The sequence below is a fragment of the Pseudochaenichthys georgianus genome, chromosome 20, assembly GCF_902827115.2.
Source record: "Pseudochaenichthys georgianus chromosome 20, fPseGeo1.2, whole genome shotgun sequence".
Classification (NCBI taxonomy): domain Eukaryota; kingdom Metazoa; phylum Chordata; class Actinopteri; order Perciformes; family Channichthyidae; genus Pseudochaenichthys; species Pseudochaenichthys georgianus.
In genome coordinates, this window is record NC_047522.1 from 3,183,190 (window position 1) to 3,199,724 (window position 16,535).

Genomic DNA, 16,535 nt, shown 5'->3' on the forward strand with positions numbered 1-16,535 from the left:
GGTTTCCCTTTAAGGGGCGGGTTTTACATCCACAACCCGGAAATACACATTGTTTTCTTCTAATCAGTGAGGACTGAGTTGAGTTCGCCAAAAGAAATGGGTAAATACAGATCAGTTGTTTGCTTAGCGATCATTAAAGTCTGGATGATATTCCTGAATACCGTGTTAGTTCTACGGAAAGCTCAAATGCAGAACATCTGCTTTTATAAACGATGTAAAGACTCGTCGTTTAATATTATCCCCTGCGTGTTGCTTTCTGCTGTCAGTGTTGTATGTTTGACGCGTTAGGAGTATCATTTGCCTGCATGTTTTCATTAAAAATCAAATCGATTGTCAATGTCTGTCAATGTGTAGGCTATAGTGCATGCGTTTCAAACGAGGACATTATTATTCATCGCGAGCCACTTCCAGGTGTATGTACGCAACTGCAACTTTAGATGGCAACCTTGTGAGTGTGTTTACCTTCAAGAGTATGTTACTGCTCTGCACATAATTCCATTATTCCTCTAAATAATCAGTGCTAGAGATCCAAACCTTCCACATTAAGATTCAAGGCAAAGTTGAACTTATTGATTTTCAAGAGACTGCTCTTCATTTCTCTCATCCCAATCATCACTCCTCTACCCTTATCTGTCTCATGGCTATATCTCTCCTTTGCACTGGCTTTGACTGCACTGCTCTTGCACTCTCTGCCAAAACCTAATCCCTACTGTGATTATCACATAATGCTTTTGCCTTATTATCAAAATGGAGCAGATTTGGGTTTTGTTGTTGTCAAAGACTGATGGGCATGGGCTGAAAAAATTAAAAGACAATGTCCTGATGAGGGGGAATGTGGAGCTGCTGATTGCATGAGGTTGGCGTATAGACGTTTGTCTGTGGTGCTAAACACTTAGTGTAATGAGTGTGTTTTTAAGAGAGTCACTGAAGTTAAATTAGGCTGTGATCTCACTCTGGGGGCATAAGGTCATTGTATGGGCTACAGTTTCCGGATGATGTCAAGTGATAAAGGCAAGGGGGTTATCTGTGCGCTTGACGGATTAGCGTTATAGTTTTAGTAAAATTATATTGCACATACATTGTGACAAACGTTTTTTCTGACCAACAGTGCACACAGTTGTATTTCTGCTAATTCATACAGATGTTCTCTAAACCTCCAGCATGCTCAATTAATCCTGCTAAATTATATACATCATATTCAGTGTCTGTTAGTATCACAGTATGTTTTTATCATAGTTGTGTACATTGCCAGAAGGCACATCTTTAAAGTGAAATCAACGTAACAGTATAACATGTTGGCATGTTATTTGGGAGTAACATTTTCAACGGCAGCAATCCAATTCCTAAAAGTGATTGAAACATAGATATACATGAGGGATTCCTTAAAGTAGCATCTCTACAGTGTGTTATGACTGCATGGTGTTGTGCCTTTATGAACATGTTGAGCCTGCAGTAGCTTTACCATTCTCATTGATTGAACAGGACGGTAAATGTCGAATTTTCTACTCTCACTCACTTTTTAATTGTTGCACAGATTAAAAAACAGAAAAATGCTTTCATGCATAAAGCACAAGCTAAGAGATGTGCTGATCAAATATTCCTCAGTACAACACATTGTATTTGCATGAGGTGAGACCACAGTGCTCTCTCAGTAAGAAAGACATAACTTCAGTTCTCTCATTTATTAGCTGTTCCCCTTTTTCTACCACGTTCATTGTGCCTCTCTGCCCTCTAAATGTTTCATTACTTTTTAAGTTGTTTTTCGCAAACCCCTGTACTTATTACTCATACAGCCCTAGCATACTCAACCTTCCTACTCATGAAATCAATTAATTCTCTTAAATAATTTACCTCTGGAGCAAACCAGATTTAGCAGAGAACATTTTTTTTCCCTACGTCAGACGTGCTTTCCTAACTGATGTGTATTTTTTTGCATTCAGGCATTAACTTGGCCCTCACCCCGTGGCTCGGAGTAGTCTTGGGTGATTACAAAAAGGGGAGAGCCTTGATAAAGCATTAGTGTGTAACGCACACACATACACACAGCCTGAAGACCCCTCTGTGCATTTGCACACATTCATTTTTCATGAAACAGACTCATAACAATTAGTCTGGTTACCGCCTGGGTAATCTTAGCGTCCCCGTAATGCCTGTGGTCTGCAGCATGACATCATTCTCTTAAAAGTTCTTAATCTGACATTCTCATCCGTTTTCATAGTGAGGACATTAGAAGGCCGTGGCTAATAGGCCTGCTCTCGTTCCTGGCGAAAGAAGGGCAATAAAGTGAGGGAGCGAGGGGGGAAAATGACACGGGGTGCTCGGAGAAATAGGTTTTATTCACTAGAGCTTTTACACAAATTAATTTACATGAGCGAGAGAAGAAAATGTAAAGTTGTAATTCAGCATGCTTTGCCAATGCATAGCCTATTTCTCGCTACAAGCATCATAGAAGGCCAAGAGAACGTTTATGCATTATTTCAGCAAATATATTATGCTAACAACCATTGCTAAGTGCTCAGGAATTTGAGCCCTGCACCACGCCAGCAGCTAAATTGAGACTTTTGGACGCATAGCTTCCGAATGGCATGGACTGATAGCCTCGTTAGCAGCTTCAGAGCCCTTGTCCCCTGCAGTAAAAGACCCCAGAGATACGCCACCTTCCCAGCATCCCTCAGTCTTTAGTCTGCCCTAAACACCCTCATCCCCTCCCTAGACGCCAAAGCCAAGGTCAAGAAGAAAGTGCATCCTTCCTCTTTCTATAGGCTATTCCCTGGATGCACCTCAGCGTGGCTGTGCTTTAGGAAGGTTCCCTCCTCCTTTATTGTGACCGTCAGTCTCAAGGTCAGCTCAGGGGGAGAGGTCTGTGCTTATCTGTTTTCCCCTCTCTCATTGTTTCTCCTTAGCTATCATTTCCCCCAGTTTCTCTTCAATGTATCAGTGGACAGTAGCTTAGAGGTTTCCTGAAGCACTTGTCTTTATCTATCCATCTTTTTGTTAGCTGTCATTACTGCTCGCTGTCTAATTACCAGAGCACTCGGTGCAGCTGTGCCGCTTCCGTCTGATGCTCCGTACGCTTCTGTTTCCTCTCCTTTCCTTCCTCACACTGGTCATAGCCCCCTTTCCCCTTGAGGCGGTGTTGCTGTGTGTTCCCTGTTAGATTGGATATTGTTGTTGCTGTTGGCTGTAAGCTACGGCAGTCAGCCTTGAGTCAGTGTGCTATCTTTGTCGGAACAAGATGCACGGGCTAAGGGAACAAGGGGAGACAAAACCCTCTCATCTGACCTGAATCAAAAATAACTTTTAAGCAGGAAGATGTTTTTTTTTAAAGTGTTGTATACAGCTTTGACAGAAAAGCAAGGTCCAAAAATGAAGACCCTAGATGTCTTGTCAATTTTTGTGAACTCCTTTCAAAAAGAGGGCATTTTGTCTCTGGTTGGCTGACCCACGCGAAAAGTATCAATTCTATGTATCACTTCAGGTGTGTGTCTGAGTGAATTCATCAGAGAAAGAGTCACCGCTTGTATCTGTGTGTACATGTTGTGTGCAACGATCTGTCCTCTATCGCACACCGTGCTCTGTAAACACTGCCATTGACTTTGACTTTTGACTATTACATAAGGAACATGGATTTCCAGCTGTCCACGGTAAAAGTGCTGTAAATTAAAATGCTTAATTTTTATAGGCAGCCCGGCATTGACTGAAATGTCTGCTTGTTATATATTTGGCAAGTGCTGCAAGTCTGAAGGGAAGCTGTCAATAGCAATCCCAGCTATTGATATGGCAGTGGGCAGGAGATGTTACTTGGCCCCCGACTCCGGCATCCCTCTGATCCCTCTACATCATAATTACATTAATATTGACAGACCCTTGACAATAGTCACATTACTATTGATAGGTGGCTGTCAATACCGTGTTTCCCCAAATAAAACATATTCATTCATAACTTGTAAACTGCTCGATAAAAGGCTTTCAAAAGGATATTGGACCCGGCCGGGTTTGCTCTCCAGAGAGGGCTGTTGCTGTGACGGGGATTTCCACCACGTGTGTGTGTGTGTGTGTGTGTGTGTGTGTGTGTGTGTGTGTGTGTGTGTGTGTGTGTGTGTGTGTGTGTGTGTGTGTGTGTGTGTGTGTGTGTGTGTGTGTGTGTGTGTGTGTGTGTGTGTGTGTGTGTGTGTGTGTGTGTGTGTGTGTGTGTGTGTGTGTGTGTGTGTGTGTGTGTGTGTGTGTGTGTGTGTGTGTGTGTGTGTGTGTGTGTGTGTGTGTGTGTGTGTGTGTGTGTGTGTGTGTGTGTGTGTGTGACACCGTGGACTGATAGATTCATTTGGCTATGTATTAGAGCTCTGCATAGATCAAGGCTACCCATGACATACAAACACACGCACACACAGGCACATAATCTGCACATTTTCTCCCATCAAGGAAAAACTTTCAGATTAAACTAAACAAATAGAGTGTGTTTATTGAGCATCCACATTCAGACTACCTCCACTTTTTTTTTTTTAAACCCAAACTCCACTTCCGTCACAGGCGAGGTTCTAGTCACTAAACATGGCAGCATTTCAAATGAAGCTCAATGAATTTGTCACACCTGCTTACTTCAGCGTGAATTCACTATTTTTTCATTCATTTGCTAATTCTAACTTAGTTGGACGGTGTATCCTGGCTCTATTGAAACATCATGAATACACAGATGGTCCTGCGCGCCACAATAAACCCGAGCATTGCCACCGTATATAAGAATGTTTTTTTTTTACCTCAAGAAACGTTTAAAGTGACCATCATCTCCCTCTCTTTCTGTCAAAACTGCCATATTTACCCGGCTGAAATCTCTTTTAAAGCCTCGTGACAAATCCTGTTCAGTGAGACACAAAAGCCACTGTCAGAAAAGGCCTCTCGGTCTCCCTCTCTCTCTCTCTCTCTGGGCCTTTTGCTCTGTCTCTCCCTGCGTTAGTTAGTCTCCCACTTCTTAAGCGTTTCATTTGAGGAAAGGGCAGATAAAACTGGGGGAACTGTGAGCACTTTCCTAAACGTATGCAGCGCAAAATAGCCCAGACGTCACAATGGTGGGATCCCATATGGAGTCGACTCTAGGGGGAGGAAAATTGTTCCACATTTGGCAGATGTTTACGGTGTACCAGAGACTGTGCCGTTAGCCTAATCCCTAGTGATGTGATTTGTACACACACCCCTATCTCCAGAGGGAGCAGGCACCAAGAGCCCCTGGGCTTCGCCTCCTGCGTGTGTGTTTCTATGTGTGTGTGCGTGCTTGGGATTGTGTGTGTATACACTGGAGAGAGCCGTCTAAGACCCCCTGCTCCTCTGCATTGCACAGCTCAAAGGTTGCATTAAGGACGGGTTTTACATGTGAAAAGTGATTTCCGTTCCTATGTATAAAGAAAAAGAACCCTCCTAACAGGATGGGCCTCACCTCCGGGGCCTCATTCCTCCAACAACCCAGTTGTCCTTTTAATAGTTTTGCCTCTGTGTATATTTTGCTCATGACCCTGCCTTTAATAGATACAGTATTAAAGTATTTAAATATGTTAAGTCATCAGACATTTATGAATTTCAAGGTTGTAGTTTTTTTATATATTTGTTATAAGTGTTGTTGTCATTGGGGATAGCTTATTGGATAGCTTTTGTACTCCTTTGTTACATCTGTTTCCTGAAAAAACACGATTAACATTTATCTTTTCCCCGCAGGTTTGGAAAGCGAGGACGACCAAAAAAGGACAGCTAAAAGCTCTAGTCCAGGAAGTGATGTCGACCCGCAGACCCCAGTGCTGCGCATCAGCCAGCTGGATGCCCTTGAACTAGACACAGCCTTAGAGCAGCTGGTATGGACCCAGTTCTCCCAGTGCTTCCACTACTGCCGGCCGGGCCTGCTCACCCCACTGGAGCCAGAACTGAGGGCTCTGCTCCAATTGCTCCTGTGGAGGTTCACACTCTATTCTAACAGTGCCACTGTGGGCCAGTCTCTACTGAGCCTGCGGTACCACAACACCCTCTCTACGTCTCCCCGTTACAGACCTCTGTCTCGCAGGCAGAAGCTGGGCCTGGCGCTGCTCACTGCGGGTCCACGCTGGCTGCAGGAACGCTCCTACAGCCTGCTTCAAAGTCTGAGTTCAGCAGCGTCTGCAGTAGACAGTGGCTTCCTCCAAAAGGGTCTCCGCAACAGCCTGACCCTTGTTTCTAGCATCACACAGATCGCAAGTCTCATCAACTTCCTCGTGTTCCTAAGGAAAGGTCGCCATCCTGTCCTGGCTGAAAGGATTGTGGGAGCTCAGGCGGCCTTCAGCAAGCCCAACGTGGTCCGGGACGTAACGTACCAGTACATGAACCGCGAGCTGCTGTGGCACGGCTTCGCAGAGTTCCTTATCTTCCTGTTACCTCTGATCAATACGAGGAAACTGAAAGCAAAGGTGTTCTCGATGGTTTCAGGGGGAGACAGCACAGAAAGGAGGGGAAGCAGGGAAGAGCAAGGGGTGTGGAAAGAGTGCGGACTGTGTGGAGAGTGGCCAACCATGCCCCATACGGTGGGCTGCCGACATGTCTTCTGCTACTACTGCATCAAAACACACAGTATTGCAGACCCCGACCTCACCTGCCCCAAATGTGGTGCAGAAGCCGGGCAGCCTGAGCCGTTGAAGATGGAGGTGGAGATGGTTGCCATGTGAATGTATTTGGATTTATAATAATTAAAATGCTGATTGAAATAAAATGACTTATGACTAACTGTATAATAATGTTGATATCTTAAAGTGCCACATTTTGATGAAAATGCATTGAACAATTATAATATGAGAATGTCTAGTAAAGTATATTAAAACATGAAAAAAGAGGTGCTTGGGAGAATCACGAGGTGTACATGCATGAGTTTATGACTGGAATTCAGTCTTTATGATGTCAGTGTCTTTCCTGAACACACATAGACCTGCTATGTTTAATGTATGTGTGCATATATTGACAATCCTCTGGCCCTAACGTTTCTCCAGCTGGACTTGGGACAGAACTATTTGTCTTGGGCGCACTGGACAGACTGCAGAGAACCACACAGAGCATATATTTGATGAGGGAAAGTGTTGATTTATGCTCCAAATTGGCGGTGTGTTAGCACGTGTGTGTGTATTTGTTGAAATGGGAATATTTGTTCTGATGAAAAATGCAGAAAGTCAGCTGAATAAATAATGGGAGGAATTTCTGATGCCTCTCATCATGGCCAAATTAGCATTTGTTGTGTATTTTGTGCCTAAATTGTATTTCAACATCATTAAAATTGATAGAGTGCTACCTCTTGGGTGTTTGTTTAGTTAAGTGGAGGGGAGAGAGATGAGGGAAAGTTATAACAATCAGCACACTTCTCTCTAGACAGGCCCGGTCGTTCTAACTCCCATTATCCGTTTTCACAGCACCCCAACATGCTCAAGATCAAGGGGGCAGCCGGGGGCTTGGATTGACTCTCTCTCTCTCTCACACACACACACACTTGACTACCAGCCTCTCTTTTCCCTTGGCCTTTCTCTCTTTTCCTGCCTTTCCATCTCTCTCCCTCTGTAATCTCCAGGGCCCTCGCCCCTATAAGACTGTAGTAAACTGTACCAAAACCCTGGCAGCCATCTCCTTCCTCGCAGGCGAATTACTCTCTAATCCCTGTAATGAGTCCAAAGATGCTTATTTATGCTGGAGTTAACCTCCACCAGTGAGCCCAGCCCCGGGCCAAACGCACCCCAGTTGAGTGAAGCCTTTCCTGGGCTGACAAGAGAGGAGCCGGGTGGGGTAGGGGGCTACCTCCCACCTCCTCTTCCCTCCCCCTTCCTCCCCTCTCCCGCTCTGATCACTAGGGCTTAATTGCTGATTGCCGAGACGATCAATCGGAACTGCAGGCGTGATAGAAAGCCTATTGCGCAGAGCTGGTCTCAGATCTGCCGGCTCAGACAGACGTACACACATTTGCACTCAGATGCGGTTAATGTTTCTGTTGAGTGGAGAGGATAGCATTAAATATTGGTCCTCATGAGGTGCATGAATGCCTTGAAGAATAAAGGTGTACTGCCAGAGCTGATGTTGAAATATTTATGAAACTGACCGATGTGATCTTTATTTCTCCCAGAACTTCCGCAGGTTTTTGGAGCAAATGTGCTATATTATATGTCCTTGGTGAAAATTAATGAATCGTACGGTTTAGAGCGCATAGAAGTAGAGAAAAAGCCCCTTGTTTGATTAAAAGAAAATGTACACCTTAAGGGGGGGGTTTCAATCCTAGATGATGATTGATTTGACATTATGGAAAGAACATCGTATGGATACTCGGAGGTCCTGTCACATCAAGGACATTCTGACTAATGAATCTTACAGCAATGCATACAGAGCCAGAGACGGGGAAGACTATTTGTCAATATGTTATGCCCTGCATTACATTCATGTACGGCGAGTCCCAGAAAGCGAGATTAAGGAGATGTTTGAGATTAAGGATGCATATATGATCGGCGTAATGCCGCTGGGACATGTCATTGTCTTAACATTCAGGCAGATTTACAATCCAAACCTTTTTGCAGATATTAGTCCAACTGAAGTCCCCAATCCCCAGGAAAGGGAAAAGATAAAGAAGAAACAGTGCATTAAAGTCTATTAATTGAGTAGGGCCATGGATTGAATTAGTTGGAACTTGGAACAGGGCTCTGGATTTAAGGAAGGTAGCTAGGGCTCCGTTAAGCCTATCTGTCTTTGGATCTTTTCTAATTCACAGGCTCCGTGTGGAGAATAAAAAGAGGAAGAAGCCCCGATTCCCAGCGGCTATGCAAAGCAATCTGCCCATTCACACGCAGCCATTTAGGGAGCAAATTGGCCCTTTGCCCCCTCTGACGAAAGTTTTAAGAGAAAGGGAATTAGGGCGTTGAATCCCTAACTAGATCTCCTTCTTTGATGAGCCTCTTTATCCGTCTTGTCCCTCATCTCCATTCCTTTGATGTGAGGCGTTGATTTTCCTGATTAAATAGTTTTAAAGTAAAAAGCTCTTCTCTTGGCTCGGTAATACCGGGTACTTTACTATACCTATTGTAAGTTAGTTTGTGTGCACGCTTGCCGAATGGTCCATCTGTGGTATTATTTAATTGGAACATTGCCCCTGGCCCGCAGATAATAATAAGGATAGTACAATAGCTTTGATTCGTACATGCATATGTTTTTCTGAGAAAGAATGTTATCATTTAACTTTATGCCTAGCTTTTACCTCTTCATTTGAAATGATTTGAAGAACGATGAAAGCCCTATGCATCACTAATGAAATTAAAGAGGAAAAACACCTATGCTTCAACACAATTCTAATTCTGATCCTTCTGCTGGTGAAAGCTTTCACCTACTTTTCAACAGATAAGGGAATTACACCCCTCTTGTAATGGGGAGATTTTTCTAACACCTGACATCCCTTTCAAAGAGCAAATGACATTCTTTTCATGCCAACAAAAGATGAAACAAAACATTTATTTGTTGACACCTCAGAGGATTTTTGACACCTGTATGTGTTTTTCTTGTGGCATGTCCAATATGTCAATAGGTTCTGCAAGCATTTCTCATATTTCATCTATTCAATAAAAGACATGCCAAACATAAAACGCCAAAATTCCTCCAAGGTAGTGAAATCCTAGGTGTGCTCGAGTTCAGGGCTGCAGCCGCTCCAGGTATCTGCTATGAGAGCTCTTTCAACACCTGCCGGGCTTAGGATACCACCGGGCCCAATTATCTAAGTCTGCCTCCTCTTCTTAACCACCTCTTCAGTCTAACAGGTCAGGGGGACAATCAATCACTCCTAAAATAAGGAAGTAATTTCCTGAGCTTTTATCGTGGTGTTGAGGTTTTGTCTGGTTGCATTTCACACCTTCAGAGAAGATGGAGCAGCGCTGGTTTGGGAATAGACAGAAGTTGGCCTTTTGTTCTTTGTTCTCAAGACTCAGGATGATTTGGGATCTATATAGGTTCTATATGTTCACCTCAATATGTGCAGGTAGAAAGAACAAATACAAAGATCAAGGAATAAGTCCTGCATCTCATGATACACGTCAATAAAGGTTATGTTGCTAAAAAAGTTGAGATGTAGGCTGTATCCTCCTCCACATCAGAAACAAAGGTATCCTGTAAGCATGCAAACAGACGGAGATGTGGAGGGGAGACTCATAAACACGTAGTATTATATATCCTGCTTTACTGCATCAATCTTTTCTTATGTATCCTAAATTATAAAAACATATCTGGTGGAAGACTTAATCAACCACTGTAATTAGAAATAAATTATATTGGTATCAATAATACATTACATTTATATAGCGCTTTTCCTGGTGCTCAAAGCGCTGAACAATACAGTGTTTGAAACGTCACGTTCATCGACATCATAGCCTACACGGATCGTGGCTGGAAAGAGGTCATATGGTAAAATATGCACCAGAACATTGTACAATTATTGTCCATTATGGCACTTTTCTGCATCATACAGAGGGCAATATTATCGCACAAAATGTATTGTTATCATACAACTGGCAACGCTTCCAAAACAACCGAACAAGTGAGGTTATTTAAAACAAATATCTCTCATCAAATACAAATAAGACCAAACACAAACCAGCGGAGTGTTTACATTTCACATCCTCTTACACTAACACAGGGATAAAGAGATGGAAGCAAACTTTACCCGACCTGTCCTCTGATTGGAGGAGCTTAGGACAGGAGCAAAGCGAGGGGATTGGACAAACGACCAGAGGGCATCATGGGGGATTATACACAGGTGTGTTGTGGTGTGCCTGGGGTTAGATCTGCCAAAGCCTAGCCTGTGTGTGTGTGTGTGTGTGTGTGTGTGTGTGTGTGTGTGTGTGTGTGTGTGTGTGTGTGTGTGTGTGTGTGTGTGTGTGTGTGTGTGTGTGTGTGTGTGTGTGTGTGTGTGTGTGTGTGTGTGTGTGTGTGTGTGTGTGTGTGTGTGTGTGTGTGTGTGTGTGTGTGTGTGTGTGTGTGTGTGCATCCTCTCGTCTGTATGTGTGTTTAGCCATCTCAGTCCTCTCCCTACTGATGTCTAGAACAGACTAAATGAGCAATAATCTGCACACATCCCTCCAGATGTCCCAGTGAATTTCCTGTGGCTTAAGGCGCCAGCTGAGCTCTTTGAAAGTTTTGATAACTTCTGCAAATGTGATTGAACCCCTGCTTGTTCAGGAATGTGGTGCAGGACACAATGAGCTTAGTCCTATTTCTCCTCAAAGAGATGAAAAAAGGAGGCATGCGTGTGCACCGGTACACCTTTTAGTACATCTCGTCTTATGCAGTAATATGAGGATGGAACAGAAAGATGTTTGATGTGCGGTCTACATTCTGAGAAATGCATTTAAAAATATTTTTCAATAACTGTTTTCAAAATCAGTATTAGGTGCATACATAACAGTGTTTTATTATGCAAGGGTTAGATGGGAAGCCACATGCAGTTTGCAATATTCTTCCATTTCTTTTCATAGCTACAATCTGGTGCACGTATGTCCAGTTTTACATTGTAAAGGCTCAGGCTTTAAACAAATTTACATACATATATATTGTTATTGAGGGGGAATGCCTCTGTCAACACGTTCCATGCTCTTTTGAGAAATCTGATCGATTGAATGTTTCTCATAACTCTGTCATTATGCTGCTTTCAAATCCGTGTTTCAGTGCTGTACGATACCAGTCACCTCTGTGGAAACATTGGTATAACTGCCTTTTTTTAATTTATATTTGAGTGTTGTATGTTTTGTAATAATGGACCAAGAGTCTCTTTAAATAAAGATGATGATGATCATCGTGCAATCAACCAGAAGTTGTCAGCGAGAGCAGAGGAAGAGTAGCTTTATTCCCCATCTGTCAATCAATGACACCACAAGGCCCTACATCTTCACAAGGAACAAAATAAGAGCACAAGCTAAAGTGACATGAATATCTGATAATGTCCTAACAATCCGATTCAAATTCATCGAGAAAACCTAATATTTCAAATCTTACAGCCAAGTCACGAATAAAAGTATGTTAGGATGTAAAACAGAAGCACAATAATGGCCATGGATGGAAATACATTTCAATAAAGCATCCCCGCGTGGGCATAGAGAGAAGCCTCAACCCTGCATGTAAGAATAATATGGAGGTAAAGGTAACACGAGGAATTCTAAATAACATGTGTCGGCAACACACCGAACAATGAGAACAGCAGGCAGTAAAAGCCTAACCCTATTAAGTATGAGGCTGCTGGGTAATGACAATGTATTTGTGCATTTCAGCATCTTGGAATCTCCGGCTTTCCGGGGAAAGAAGAAATATAATTTTTGTGGTTGCCATGGATACCTGTGCGTGAAGGTTTTTCTGCGAGTCTCGACTCCTCTAGGAGATCAGTGAACCGCATGTGTCAACCGGCATTAACCTGCTCAGTCCAACAAATGCACGGAGACACACATGCACAAGAAAGAATAATAAACATGCGCGTTAACCTTCTCATCTCGCAGTACACACTGAGCTGCAGTCTCTAAACACACACACAGTTGTTCACGTTGTCAGAGCTGATATGCACGTGAGTGAACAACGAGCCGTAGCCTACCCCGAAGAAAAAAACTTTAATTATAATGTTGTTGTGTTGTACTGCATGAGGTCTAAACCTCCACTGTAGAGTTGGCGCTTTCCAAACAGACAAAGTTAGATGCCTGAAATAAGGTCATTGGTTTACAAGATGTTGGTTATGATAATCAATATGTAAAACCCCACTAGTGATTTTCCGAAGCTTGTTTCGTGACTAAATAAGAATGCCAAACATTAGCCGCATTTAGCTTAGCTATTTACTTCTGCCAATTGCATGTATGCTTCATGTGTCACCTGCTGAACAAAACGTGTAAGTATCATAAACCTGTGTTTGCCCAAGATCTAATTTTCTGCAATAACCACCATCCAGGGGAAAGAACCCCATCGCAATGCTGACTTCCGGGTTGGCCGGCAACATTACGCCACAGACTGCACCACTATACGTTCTGTAGGATCTATTTTCTCTCATAGCACTTTAAATTATTATCAGATTTATTTAAAATAAGTGAAGTAAGAATTTCAGAGGCGTTCTGGCCGAATCTCATGTGTGTTGCATTAGCTTAACGTGTAGAGCATGAAGCCAGGGTTGGAAGACTGTTCCAACTGGGACCATGTCACCTAAATGATTAATTGATATTCCTGTAGCACCTGCCAAATTAATATATATGCATACTATGACTGACCCTGTTAGAGAAATGTCAAGTATGGTGTGGCATAGTGTACAAAATACAGCCTGTGCCTGCTGGTGTCTTTTTTTCCCTTACATTATTTCAGCTAAATCCTTGAAATAAACTAATTTGCATCAGTTCCTCAAGATTTTCTTGGTTTGGCAAAAGTGCAATGCTCTCCTCTGGAAAGTAATGCCAGATTTCTTTAAAGCTAGACATTTATATATATTTATAAAAAACCACATAAATTGAGGCCCCACACTTTCTGAAATTCTACCCAAGAATCAGCTCTCTGGCATTTTCATAGTCTCTGTTTTCATCCTCTTCACAAACATGCCATACTTTTCTCTGTAGGGCCCTTAACTGACACTCTGGGCTCGCTCTCAAGTATTATGTTCTCAAGTGTTTGTGCTTGTCTTCTACGCCAAGCTGCTGGAATCCTCTCTGCCCCATCCACAAAGGCCGACACAACATTCAGCACTCATATCTCTGCTTGTCTATCTGGGAGCCCGGCGTGTTTTCCCTCAAAGTCAAATTAAAAAGGTATGCCAGAAAGGAGAGCATATCTGCAATTCAGAACACATTTTTCTATCAGACAGGAGATATATTGCCGACTAAGTATTGTCAGATGTTGGCAAATTCCACATATTTTTTCATATCCGGCCCCCTGAAACTTGGGGCCGCTTCAAGACTCAAGGCACATCATCGACAGAAACTATGTTTGACCTTAGGAGCACGGACAGAAATGAACCAAATATCCATTCTGTTTTCTACGAAAATATTTTCTCTGATATAAATGCAATATAAGCGACCATAAATCATTTAGGAATTCATTTGGGAATCATTTGAAAAACACATTTATTTGTGTGGTGTTCATCAATAAGCGTGGCTCCTGTGGAAGTTTTATTTATATATTCATGCATTCAATAGATTCAGTTATTCATGTATTCACTCATTCACAAGGCCTAGACGGTGGCTCTGCGTCAGGCCCCTGTGTGTGCGCGTTTATGAGTGTGTGTGTGTGTGTGACCTGCGGCGTAGTCCTGCAGGCTAGTGCTGTTCCACAGGGGGCTCTCATCTTTTACTGAGCCCTGACAGAAGATGGAGGCTGGGAGAGGGGTCCGCTGCATTAAAAAGCCTTTACCTAGCTCTGATTTATCACCCCTGCCTCACACACACAGTCTCACACACACACACACACACCACACACACACACACACACACACACCACACACACACACACACACACACACACACACACACACACACACACACACACACACCACACACACACACACAACACACACACACACACACACACACACGTACACACACACACACACACACACACACACACACACACACACACACACACACACACACACACACACACACACTCACACCGCCTGCCAACCCCACGCCATCTCACTATTCCTCGCCGCAGCTCGACTCTACACTCTATCAAACACACAGACACATGGATGCACGCACGCACACACAGACTCAAACGGACACACATTCACACACCATCAAACACAGACTCGTTCCATCATAAGATGGCTGCCTCAGAGAAAGAGTGAGGGAGCGGGGCGCCGCACTGCACCGCAGTGGTGATTTTGCATTTTAATGGTACCCCTCCTCTCATCCCTTCACCTCTCCCCCCCCAGTTGGTGATTCTGGTGTGTCGCAGGCAGGCAGGCGGCAAGCCACAGGCTACCTCACCACAGGAAGACAGAGCGACACAATTACAGGACAGCACTTCCTGGGTACGTCACCTGCAAACGGCTGCATTTGAATGTGACAGTCACCGAGGAGAGGGAGAAACCAGGGGAAGATGGGGATTTGTGTGTGTTTACTGTGGGAGGAAGTAGATAGTCACGTTACTAAACCACACAACATGGGCCTTAATTGCAAATGAAGGCCCCACCTACACACAGGCAAGGACAAGAGAGAAAAGAAACAATCACAATTCTAAAGCAATTCTAAAGCTACATGCATACCGCAACTGGACAAAGATGAACATTGGTTTAAAAAATGCATCACAGTAAACACTAAGATACACACACACAAACACAAACACACACACAAGGCTGTCAACAGCACGTGCGGGGGAAACACAGGACTTTGTCCTTGAGAGAGTCCAAGACTTGGTAATCATATTCATTCATTCATTCATACATATGGGTGGAATACATTTGCTCAATCTCCACTCGAGTTATTGCATGAGCGCTGATAAAAAAACTGGTAACAAAAAAAAAGAAAAGAAAGGGGGAATGAATTTAATCTCTGAGTTAAAAACATTATTTCCGACATACATTAATACAAGTTGACTACGCAGGAAGTTATGTGTTCAGCATGACTAATTTGCGTCATTGAAGTCATTTATTCAATTCAAATGTAAATGTTAAAAATATAAAACAAATGAATGCGTTCATTCATTCATTATTGAGAGTTTTCTCACACCTAAAAAGTCATGGGTATTTTCAGCAGTTGCTCAGAACCACAATATTTAGTTTCAGAAAAATTAAATATAAATGACAAACTGCTTTTCTTCAAATGTACCCACATTGGATTGAACAGTTAATTGTACTTTGTAATTAATTTGTGTGTATTGTGTCTATGTATATCACCAGTGACATTTATAAGAAATCAATCATTTTAAGACAAGTTTACAAGATTTTAGCTGTGTGTGTGTGTGTGTGTGTGTGTGTGTGTGTGTGTGTGTGTGTGTGTGTGTGTGTGTGTGTGTGTGTGTGTGTGTGTGTGTGTGTGTGTGTGTGTGTGTGTGGTGTGTGTGTGTGTTAAGAAAATATGATAATAAACACAGACTGCACATTTGAATAATTTCTCGGGTTGATTTTCTCTGATCTCTGTGTGTGTATGTGTATGTTTGTGTTTATGGATGTGCACGAGTTGCTGGGCATATTAAGTCATTTGTTTTTAAAAGCAGTAACATTTTTCCACTAATCTGCGTGTTTGAATGTTTGTTTTTGTGTGTGAGAGCTTATGTGAGTTAGTGTGTGTGTGTGGTTGTGTGTGTGTGTGTGTGTGTGTGTGATGGTGTGTGTGTGTGTTGTGTGTGGTGTGTGTGTGTGTGTGTGTGTGTGTGTGTGTGTGTGTGTGTGTGTTGTGTGTGTGTTGTGTGTGTGTGTGTGTGTGTGTGTGTGTGGTGTGTGTGTGTGTGTGAGAGAAATGCAGGGTGAGAGGAATGCTGTTGCAGCTGTTGCCTCCAAAACCATAATTCATTGTTGGGAATGCTACAATCTAGATTACATCTCTTGCAGCTTAAAAGTG

At 43.0% G+C, this 16,535-nt stretch overlaps 1 protein-coding gene across 1 annotated transcript; it reads left to right on the forward strand.

The window, feature by feature from the left end:
- The first annotated feature begins 36 nt into the window (after nt 1–36).
- pex2 (peroxisomal biogenesis factor 2) lies at nt 37–7,227 on the forward strand. Its single transcript, XM_034108742.1, has 2 exons — nt 37–100; nt 5,704–7,227. Exons 1-2 carry the CDS (start codon nt 97–99, stop codon nt 6,675–6,677), a joined length of 978 nt encoding a protein of 325 aa, XP_033964633.1. The 5' UTR covers nt 37–96; the 3' UTR covers nt 6,678–7,227.
- The last annotated feature ends 9,308 nt before the right edge of the window (nt 7,228–16,535 follow it).